This window comes from Pezoporus wallicus, unplaced genomic scaffold, assembly GCF_028554395.1.
Source record: "Pezoporus wallicus isolate ANWC-B61680 ecotype Strahan unplaced genomic scaffold, APGP_CSIRO_Pwel_v1 contig_14069, whole genome shotgun sequence".
NCBI classification, from domain to species: domain Eukaryota; kingdom Metazoa; phylum Chordata; class Aves; order Psittaciformes; family Psittacidae; genus Pezoporus; species Pezoporus wallicus.
In genome coordinates, this window is record NW_026640499.1 from 1 (window position 1) to 11,465 (window position 11,465).

At 59.9% G+C, this 11,465-nt stretch overlaps 1 protein-coding gene across 1 annotated transcript; it reads left to right on the forward strand.

Annotated features, from left to right (window-relative positions):
- The first annotated feature begins 198 nt into the window (after positions 1–198).
- CBX5 (chromobox 5) lies at positions 199–8,020 on the forward strand. The gene is made up of 5 exons (XM_057419254.1): positions 199–313; positions 3,102–3,257; positions 4,457–4,643; positions 7,625–7,722; positions 7,809–8,020. Exons 2-5 carry the CDS (start codon positions 3,121–3,123, stop codon positions 7,957–7,959), a joined length of 573 nt encoding a protein of 190 aa, XP_057275237.1. The 5' UTR covers positions 199–313; positions 3,102–3,120; the 3' UTR covers positions 7,960–8,020.
- The last annotated feature ends 3,445 nt before the right edge of the window (positions 8,021–11,465 follow it).

Sequence of the window (11,465 nt, forward strand, 5' to 3'; positions counted from 1 at the left end):
GAGCGCGGCGCTAGGAGCGACGACCACGACGACGACGGCGACGGCGGTGGTGGAGGAGGAGGAGGACGAGGACGAGGACGAGGAGCAGGCGGGGCCGCCCGCCGGTACCGGAGACGGGCCCGGTCCGGAGCGGTGTGAACCGGAGAGGGGAAAGGGTGCGTTTGGAAGCGGGGAAGAGCGCATGCGCGGAGCGGGGCCGGCGGCGCCTGCGCGTTACGGGCGGTTTTGGCGGGCGGAGCGCGGAACGGCGGCGGCTCGCAGCGAGCGGGCAGAGAGCGGCGGACGGGCCCGCGCCGGAGCCGCTCCCGCCCAGGTACCGGTACCGGCGGTGAATGGGGACCGGTGTTGGGGGGGGGGGGTTTGGTGGTGGTGGTGGTGGTGGGAAAGGGGAGGGCCTTACCGGCGCGATGGATGCGCTCGCCAGCCAATGGGAGCGTGGGAGAGAGCGGTGAGTGACGGCTGAGCGGGCCAATAGCAGCGCGGTTGGGTGGGGACGAGCGGCGGCGTTGGCAGCCAATGAGAGGGCGGGCGCTGCAGGGCGCGGGCCAATGGCCGGACGTGGCGCGCTCTTTGGCCCGCCCCCGAGGCCCGGGCCCCGCTGTGCGGGACCGGCACCGGGAACCGGCACCGGGCCGGGTTTGAACCGAACCGAGGGGTTTTAGCCCCAAATCGGTCGGGCTTTGCCTTAAATCAGCAGTTTTCGACTCAAAAAGGCGCTTTCCCCCTCGGAAAGACGCCGCTCTTTTGTTCCCCCCGGACCCCCTGCAGCGGTTGGGAGCGTGACTCCCCCGGGGCTCCAAAACCTCCTCTTTTATACCCAAAACCTCCCCTTTTCCACCCAAAACCTCCCCTTTTATACCCAAAACCTCCCCTTTTATACCCAAAACCTCCCCTTTTATACCCAAAATCTGCCTTTTTGTACCCAAAACCTGCCCTTTTCCACCCAAAACCTCCCCTTTTATACCCAAAACCTCCCCTTTTATACCCAAAACCTCCCCTTTTATACCCAAAACCTCCCCTTTTGTACCCAAAATCTGCCTTTTTGTACCCAAAACCTGCCCTTTTCCACCCAAAACCTCCTCTTTTATACCCAAAACCTCCCCTTTTCCACCCAAAACCTCCTCTTTTATACCCAAAACCTCCCCTTTTCCACCCAAAACCTGCCCTTTTATACCCAAAACCTGCCCTTTTCCACCCAAAACCTCCCCTTTTCCACCCAAAACCTCCCCTTTTCCACCCAAAACCTCCCCTTTTCCACCCAAAACCTCCCCTTTTCCACCCAAAACCTCCCCTTTTCCACCCAAAACCTCCCCTTTTCCACCCAAAACCTCCCCTTTTCCACCCAAAACCTCCCCTTTTCCACCCAAAACCTCCCCTTTTCCACCCAAAACCTCCTCTTTTCCACCCAAAACCTGCCCTTTTCCACCCAAAACCTGCCCTTTTCCACCCAAAACCTGCCCTTTTCCACCCAAAACCTGCCCTTTTCCACCCAAAACCTGCCCTTTTCCACCCAAAACCTGCCCTTTTCCACCCAAAACCTGCCCTTTTCCACCCAAAACCTCCTCTTTTATACCCAAAATCTCCCCTTTTCCACCCAAAACCTCCCCTTTTATACCCAAAACTTGCCCTTTTCCACCCAAAACCTCCTCTTTTATACCCATAATCTCCCCTTTTCCACCCAGAACCTCCTCTTTTATACCCAAAATCTCCCCTTTTATACCCAAAACCTCCCCTTTTCCACCCAAAACCTGCCCTTTTATCCCCAAAATCTCCCCTTTACAAGAAAAACCTGCCCTTTTATACACAAAACCTCTCCTTTTCCACCCAAAACCTGCCCTTTTCCACCCAAAACCTGCCCTTTTCCACCCAAAACCTGCCCTTTTATACCCAAAACCTGCCCTTTTATCCCCGAAACCTTCCCTTTTGCACCCAAAACCTTCCCTTTTGCACCCAAAATATACCCTTTTGCACCCAAACCCTCCCCTTTACACCCCAGACCTGCCCTTTACACCCGAAACCATCCAAATCACACTTCCCTGTACCTAAATCCCCCCATTTTTAAAGGTTTTTGGCCCAAATCACATTTTCCTGTGCCTAATACCTCCTATTTTTACGGTTTTCAAGACAAATCACATTTCCCTGTACCCAAACCCCCTCATTTTCAAGCCATTTTACCCCAAATCACAGTTCCCCATTCCCAAACCCCATCATTTTAAAGGCTTTTACCCCAAATCACAGTTCATTTCCAAACCCCCTTAATTTCAAGCCATTTTACCCCAAATCGCATTTCACATTCCCAAACCCCATCATTTTCAAACCATTTTACCCCAAATCACAGCTCCCCATTCCCAAAACCCCATCATTTTAAAGGCTTTTACCCCAAATCACAGTTCCCCATTCCCAAAACCCCATCATTTTAAAGGCTTTTACCCCAAATCCCAGTTCCCCATCCCCAAACCCCATCATTTTAAAGGCTTTTACCCCAAATCACAGTTCCCCATTCCCAAAACCCCATCATTTTAAAGGCTTTTACCCCAAATCACAGTTCCCCATTCCCAAACCCCATCATTTTAAAGGCTTTTACCCCAAATCCCAGTTCCCCATCCCCAAACCCCATCATTTTAAAGGCTTTTACCCCAAATCACAGTTCCCCATTCCCAAAACCCCATCATTTTAAAGGCTTTTCCCCCAAATCACAGTTCCCCATTCCCAAAACCCCATCATTTTAAAGGCTTTTACCCCAAATCCCAGTTCCCCATTCCCAAACCCCATCATTTTAAAGGCTTTTACCCCAAATCCCAGTTCCCCATTCCAAAACCCCATCATTTTAAAGGCTTTTACCCCAAATCCCAGTTCCCCATTCCAAAACCCCATCATTTTAAGGCTTTTCCCCCAACTCCCATTCCCCATCCCCAACCCCCCTCACTTCCAAACCATTTTACCCCACATCCCCATTCCCCCCCCATCACTTTTCACCCATCCCCATCCCCACCACCTCTTCCCTACGGGGCTTTCAGATCCCCTGGGTACCACTTGGGGGGGATCATCCCTATTTAACCCCCTTCTTTGTGTGTGTGTGTGGTTCCCCCCCCCCTTTCCAGGTCCCTTGGGTGCTGCGCTATGGGCAAGAGGAGCAAGCGGGCAGCAGACAGCTCTTCCTCAGCCGATGAGGAGGAGTATGTGGTGGAGAAGGTGCTGGACCGGCGCGTGGTGAAGGGCCAGGCCGAGTACCTGCTCAAGTGGAAGGGCTTCTCCGAGTGAGTCCCAGTGGGAATAAGAGAAGGGCAATGCCAGGCTTTGGGAATGCGGGCTCCATCCTGACCCGCCATGGGGATGGGGCTTGGAAGAAGGGGGGGGCTGCGTCCTGCAATAGGGAGCGAGGCGAAGGATGGGGATGCTCCTGTGGGAGGTGGGTTGGGAATGGTGGGGCTGGAGCAATGGGATATGGGGTGGTGGGGTCAGAGGGAATGGGAGGTTCAGGATGGATCTAAGGAACATTGGGATGCGTTCAGTGGAGGCTTGGCTGCTCCTGTGGGAGGTGGGTTGGGAATGGTGGGGCTGGAGGAGGCTCAGAGCAGCTTGAGTGGGTGCTGGAGGGATGGGATAAGGGGTGATGGGGTCAAAGGGAATGGGAGGTTCAGGATGGATCTAAGGAACATTGGGATGGGTTCAGTGGAGGTTTGGCTGCTCCTATGGGAGGCAGGTTGGGAATGGTGGGGCTGGAGGGATGGGATATGGGGTGGTGGGGTCAGAGGGAATGGGAGGTTCAGGATGGATCTAAGGAACATTGGGATGGGTTCAGTGGAGGTTTGGCTGCTCCTGTGGGAGGTGGGTTGGGAATGGTGGGGCTGGAGCAATGGGATAAGGGATGATGGGGTCAAAGGGAATGGGAGGTTCAGGATGGATCTAAGGAACATTGGGATGCGTTCAGTGGAGGTTTGGCTGCTCCTGTGGGAGGTGGGTTGGGAATGGTGGGGCTGGAGGAGGCTCAGAGCAGCTTGAGTGGGTGCTGGAGGGATGGGATAAGGGGTGATGGGGTCAAAGGGAATGGGAGGTTCAGGATGGATCTAAGGAACATTGGGATGGGTTCAGTGGAGGTTTGGCTGCTCCTATGGGAGGCAGGTTGGGAATGGTGGGGCTGGAGGGATGGGATATGGGGTGGTGGGGTCAGAGGGAATGGGAGGTTCAGGATGGATCTAAGGAACATTGGGATGGGTTCAGTGGAGGTTTGGCTGCTCCTGTGGGAGGTGGGTTGGGAATGGTGGGGCTGGAGCAATGGGATAAGGGATGATGGGGTCAAAGGGAATGGGAGGTTCAGGATGGATCTAAGGAACATTGGGATGGGTTCAGTGGAGGTTCGGCTGCTCCCATCCCATCGAGGCCGGGTTGGAAGTGGATCTAAGCTGCTTTCATCCCATCCCATGCCGCTGCTGCTGCTGCTGCTGTTCCATGGCAGGGAACACAACACTTGGGAGCCAGAGAAGAACCTGGATTGCCCGGAGCTGATCTCGGAGTTTATGAGGAAGTACAAGAAGATGAAGGAAGGCGACGGGAACAGGGGCCGGGAGAAGGCGGAAGGAGCCAAGAGGAAAGGGGGGCTGGCAGCCAGCGGGGACGACGTCAAGGCCAAGAAGAAGAGGGAGGTGAGGGGTGGGGATGGGGGACAGGGATAGGGATGGGGGACAGGGATACAGGGATGGGAATGGGGGACAGGGACGGGGATCGAGAATAGGGATAGGGATAGGACACAGGGATAGGGATGGGACACAGGGATAGGGACAGGCACACAGGGATGGGCACCGGGATACAGGGATGGGGACAAGCACACAGGGATAGGGATGGGGGACAGGGATGGGGATCGAGAATAGGGATAGGACACAGGGATAGGGATGGGACACAGGGATAGGGACAGGCACACAGGGATGGGCATTGGGATACAGGGATGGGGACAAGCACAGGGATTGGGATGGGGAATAGGGATAGGGATGGGACACAGGGATGGGAATGGGACACAGGGATAGGGACAGGCACACAGGGATGGGCACCGGGATACAGGGATGGGGACAAGCACACAGGGATGGGGATGGGGGACAGGGATGGGGATGGGGAATAAGGATAGGGATGGGGATGGGGGAGAGGGATGGGGATGAGGGATGGGGATGGGGGAGAGGGATGGGGACAGAGACACTGGGATAGGGATGGGACACAGGGATAGGGACAAGCACACAGGGATAGGGATGGGGACAAGCACACAGGGATACAGACACTGGGATAGGGATGGGATACAGGGATGAGGACAAGCGCACAGGGATGGGGATGGGGGACAGAGACACTGGGATAGGGATGGGACACAGGGATAGGGACAAGCACACAGGGATAGGGATGGGGACAAGAACACAGGGATACAGACACTGGGATAGGGATGGGACACAGGGATGGGGACAAGCACACAGGGATACAGACACTGGGATAGGGATGGGACACAGGGATGGGGACAAGCACACAGGGATGGGGATAAGACACTGCCATCCCCATCACAGGGGTAGGGACCCAGGCATGAGGACAGGCACCCAGTGTCTCCTTGATGGGAACAGGGATGCAGGGATACAGATGGGTACCCAGGGATGGGGACAGGCACCCAATGTCCTGATGATGGGGATGGGGACCCAGGCATGGGGACAGGGATGCAAGCATGGGTACAGGGATCCAGAAACAGGGATGGGGATAAGACACTGCCATCCCCATCACAGGGATGTGGACAGGGATGAGGGTGGCACCCAGGGATGGGGACAGGGATGAGGATGGGGATCCAGGAATGGGGCAGGGATGCAGGGATGAGGATGGGGATCCAGGCTTGGGGACAGGGATGCAGGGATGAGGATGGGGATCCAGGCTTGGGGACAGGGATGCAGGGATGAGGATGAGGAGGGGGATCCAGGGATGGGGCAGGGATGCAGGGATGAGGATGGGGATCCAGGAATGGGGCAGGGGTGAGGATGAGGATGGGGATCCAGGGATGGGGCAAGGATGCAGGGATGAGGATGGGGATCCGGGCATGGGGACAGGGATGCAGGGATGAGGATAGGGATGCAGGGATGGGGACAGGGATGCAGGGATGAGGATGGGGATCCAGGGATGGGGACAGGGATGCAGGGATGGGGCTGGAGACCCAGGGATGAGGATGGGGATCCAGGCATGGGGACAGGGATGCAGGGATGAGGATGAGGATGGGGATCCAGGGATGGGGCAGGGATGCAGGGATGAGGATGGGGATGCAGGGATGGGGACAGGGACCGGAAACCCCCTTGCTGGAGCGCACCCCAGCTCACCCCATAGCACCCATCACCCCATAGCACCCATCACCCCATAGCACCCATCACCCCATAGCACCCATCACCCCATAGCACCCATCACCCCATAGCACCCATCACCCCATAGCACCCAGCCCCTTCATTCCAGCCGTGGCTCTGGATTCCCATGGGATCCTTGTCTGCTGCCGCCTCCCAGGGTGATGTCACGCTCCTGGAATTGTTTCCTTGGGCCTTATCTGCCCCATTCCCGCTGGGAACCCTGGGATTGTTGGGAATGGCACTGGGCTTATCGGGAAGTTTAGGCTGGAGCAGCTCCCGTGGCCTTGGCTCCGGCCGCTGCCCACCAGGGACACAGGAGGAGGATGGGGCCCAAGAGACAGGGACCAGGAGCCAGGGTGAGGATGGGGACCCAGGGGTGAGGATTGGGATGCAGGGATGGGGATCCAGGGATGGGGATGGGGATCCAGGGATGGGGATGGGATCCAGGGATGGGGATGGGGACACAGGGATGGGGATGGGGACTCAGGAATGGGGATGGGGACACAGGGGTGAGGATCAGGATGCAGAGATGGGGACAGGGATGCAGGAGGAGGATGGAGGTGCAAAGACAGGGACACAGGGGGAGGATGGGGACCCAGGGATGAGGATGGGGACCAGGGATGAGGATGGGGACCCAGGAATGGGGCAGGGATGCAGGGATGAGGATGGGGACCCAGGGATGAGGATGGGGACCAGGGATGAGGATGGGGACCCAGGAATGGGGCAGGGATGCAGGGATGAGGATGGGGACCCAGGGATGAGGATGGGGACCAGGGATGAGGATGGGGACCCAGGGATGAGGATGGGGACCAAAAGATGAAGATGGGGACCCAGGGATGAGGATGGGGATGAGGGATGGGGATGAGGGATGGGGTTGGGGACCCAGGGATGAGGATGGGGACCAGGGATGAGGATGGGGACCCAGGAATGGGGCAGGGATGCAGGGATGAGGATGGGGACCCAGGGATGAGGATGGGGACCAGGGATGAGGATGGGGACCCAGGGATGAGGATGGGGACCAAAAGATGAAGATGGGGACCCAGGGATGAGGATGGGGATGAGGGATGGGGATGAGGGATGGGGTTGGGGACCCAGGGATGAGGATGGGGACCAGGGATGGGGTTGGGGACCAAAGAATGGAGACCAAATGACGGGGCCCCACTGCCACCACTACGACACCACTGGACCCCTTATCCCCACCCTCCATCACCTCCACCCCCCCCAATCACCACCTCTTAACCCCCTTTTTACCCCCTTTTTCCACCACCCCATAGAGCAACGACATCGCCCGGGGCTTCGAGCGGGGCCTGGAGCCGGAGAAGATCATCGGGGCCACGGACTCGTGCGGGGACCTCATGTTCCTCATGAAGTGGTGAGGCCCTCGCGAGCCCCATAGGGATGGGGGGCGCCCCATAACCTCCCCCATAACCCCCTTTATGTGGGTGTCGTCCCCCCCAGGAAGGACACGGATGAAGCTGACCTGGTGCTGGCAAAGGAGGCCAACCTCAAGTGCCCCCAGATCGTCATTGCCTTCTATGAGGAGCGCCTGACCTGGCACGCGTACCCCGAGGACAGCGACAGCAAAGAGAGGGACCCCCCCCGGAGCTAAGGACCCCCCCCCCCCAATCCTGTACATAGCCCCCTCTATACCCCCCCATACAATGGGCCCCTCCCATAGCGCCCTATGGAGGAGGGGGGGGGGTGTTTTATGCCTCCCTCCTATCCCTCCTCTCTTCCACATCCCCCCCCCCTCCTCCAGCCTAATAAAGGGGGGGGGGGTAGGTTTGGGGTTTAGGGGGGGGTTTTGATAAAGTGGGTGTTTTTAGCTGGGGGGGGGGGCCCTGTGTGTGTGCATGGCCCCCCCCCCCCCCCCCCCATTGGCTTCCAATAAACGGTCACTTTTCAGGAGGTGGTGTGTTAACCATGGGGGGGAACACAACGCCATGACCCCCAATGGGCCCCCCCCTTGTTTTAGAGGCCATGGGAGGGATGAACCCCCCCCCCAAGTGTTTTCCACCCTCAATTGGGACCCCCCCCTTGTATTCCTCCTGTACCCCAATAGGGCCCCCCCTCATGGATTAAGGACCATGGGGGGGGGGGAACCTTTAGGGACCATTTGTGGGGGGGGGGGTCCCACATTTGAGCCCCCTCTGGTGCCATCTGGTGGCCGAGGCTCGCTCCTGCACCCCCATAACGGTGGTTGGGGGGGGCCCAAAGGGGCCCCATGGGGGGGGTCCTGAAGCGGGGGGGGGGGGCGGTGCCGCCAGGGGTCGCCCTAGCGCCACCATAGGGGAGGGAGAGGCGGGGCTTGTTGAGGCCACGCCTCCTTTTTGGCCTTATTGGGAGAGGGGGCGTTCCCGCCCGCCGCGCAGACAAAGGGCCCCGCGCGGGGCACGCCGGGAAGGCGGCGGACTCCAGCTCCCGGCAGGCACCGCGCGGGGGTGTCGCTGGGGTCAGAGGTCACGGGGCGGGGGGCCGGAAGTGAGGCCCGAGGGGCCCGGCGCGGAGCTCAGGTAGGCCCCGGTGCGGCGGCGTGACGTCATGGCGCGGCGTGTGACGTCAGAAGGGGAGGAGGGGCAGTTGTGGGGCGGGGGGGGGGCAGTTGGGGTCCCTATGGGGCAGAATGTTGCTATGGGGCAGGTAAAGGTGTGGAGGGAGGGCAATTGGGGTCCCTATGGGGCAGAACATTGCTGTGGGGCGGGGGGAGGGCAGTTGGGGTCTGTATGGGGCAGAACCGCGCTATGGGGCAGGTAAAGGTTCAGGGGGGGCAGTTGTGGGCCTGTGTGGGGCAGAACTGCGCTATGGGGCAGGTAAAGGTGTGGAGGGAGGGCAATTGGGGTCTCTATGGGGCAGAATGTCACTGTGGGGCAGGTGGGAGGGGCAATTGTGGGCCTGTGTGGGGCAGAATCACGCTATGGGGCAGGTAAAGGTGTGGAGGGAGGGCAATTGGGGTCTCTATGGGGCAGAATGTCACTGTGGGGCAGGTGGGAGGGGCAATTGTGGGCCTGTGTGGGGCAGGGTGGGGCTGGGCAATTGGGGTCTCTATGGGGCAGAATGTCACTGTGGGGCAGGTGGGAGGGGCAATTGTGGGCCTGTGTGGGGCAGAACTGCGCTATGGGGCAAATAAAGGTGTGGAGGGTGGGCAATTGGTGTCCCTATGGGGTAGAACGTTGCTGTGGGGCAGGTGGGAGGGGCAGTTGTGGGGTTGTGTGGGGCAGAACTGCGCTATGGGGCAGGTAAAGGTGTGGAGGGAGGGCAATTGGGGTCCCTATGGGGCAGAATGTTGCTGTGGGGCAGGTCGGAGGAGCAATTGTAGGGCTGTGTGGGGCAGAATCACGCTATGGGGCAGGTAAAGGTGTGGAGAGAGGGCAGTTGGGGTCCCTATGGGGCAGAACGTTGCTGTGGGGCAGGCGGGAGGGGCAGTTGTGGGGCTTTAGGGGGCAATTGGGGTCTGTATGGAGCAGGATCGCGCTATGGGGCAGGTAAACGTGTGGGCAGGGGCAGTTGGGGTCCCTATGGGGCCCTGTGAGGCTGGGGGGGGGGGGCAATTGGGAGCCTATGTGGGGCAGAACCATGCTGTGGGGCAGGTAAAGGTGTGGAGGGAGGGCAATTGGGGTCTGTATGGGGCAGAACGTCACTGTGGGGCAGGTGGGAGGAGCAATTGTGGGCCTATGTGGGGCAGAACTGCACTATGGGGCAGGTAAAGGTGCAGGGGGGGCAATTGGGGTCCGTATGGGGCAGAACGTCGCTGTGGGGCAGGTGGGAAGGGCAATTGTGGGGCTTTAGGGGGCAGTTGGGGTCCGTATGGGGTAGAATTGCGCTGTGGAGCAGGTAAATGGGGGGACAGCTGGGGTCTGTATGGGGCAGAACCGTGCTATGGAGGAGGTAAAGGTGTGGGGGGGGCAGCTGTGAGTCTCTAGGGGGCAATTGTGGGCCTATGTGGGGCAGAACCGCGCTATGGGGCAGGTAAAGGTGTGGAGGGAAGGCAATGGGGGTTGTTAGAGGGCAGGACAGTGCTGTGGGGCAGGTGGGAAGGGCAATTTTGGGGCTTTAGGGGGCAGTTGGGGTCCATATGGGGCAGAATTGCGCTGTGGGGCAGGTAAATGGGAGGCAGCTGGGGTCTGTATGGGGCAGAACTGCGCTATGGGGCAGGTAAAGGTGTGGAGGGAGGGCAATGGGGGTTGCTATGGGGCAGGACAGTGTTGTGGGGCACCTAAAGGGGGGGCAATTGGGGTCCCTATGGGGCAGGTAAAGGGGGCGGGGGGGGCACTTATGGGGCTGAGCCCTGCCCCCTCCCTCCCACACCCCCCCACCCTTACCCCGTCCCCCCCCCCCCCCCGCAGGCCCCGGGCTATGGCAGAGCATGGGGGCGGGGCCGGAAGCGGAACTGGGACCGGAACCGGAAATGGGACCGGAAGCGGGACTGGAACCGGAATTGGGAGTGGGAGCAGAAATAGGACTGGGACTGGAGCCGAGACCGGAACCGGAATTGAGACCGGAACTGGAACCGGAAATAGGACCGGGACTGGGACTGGAACCGGGACCGGAGCAGGAACCGGAAATGGGACTGGGACCGGAACCAAAACCGGAACTGGAGCCGGAAGCAGGACGAAAGTGGGTCGGGACCTGGGACTGGGACCGGAACCGGAATTGGAACCGGAACCGGAAGTGAGGCTTGAACCGGGACTGGGACCGGAACCGGAAGTGAGGCTTGAACCGGGACTAGGACCGGAACCGGAAGTGAGGCTTGAACCGGGACTAGGACCGGGACCGGAACCCGAAGTGGAACCGGGACCGGAACCGGATGAGTGCGGGTCCGTGGCCGAGCAGTTCCTGCTGCTGGAGCTGCAGCAGAGCCGGTGGCTGCGGGCGCTGCCGCCGCCGGGCCCCGCCGTCACCCACGTTTACCGCCCGCTCGAGTACGCCTGGGAGCCGCACTGCCGCTTCGTGCGCGCCTTCTGCCGCGGGCCCAAGAGCGTCCTGTTCGTGGGCATGAACCCGGGGCCCTTCGGCATGGCCCAGACCGGGGTGCGCGGGGGGGGAACCGGGGCATCCCTATGGGGGGGAAACCAGGGCGTCCCTATGGGGGGAACCAGGGCGTCCCTATGGGGGGAA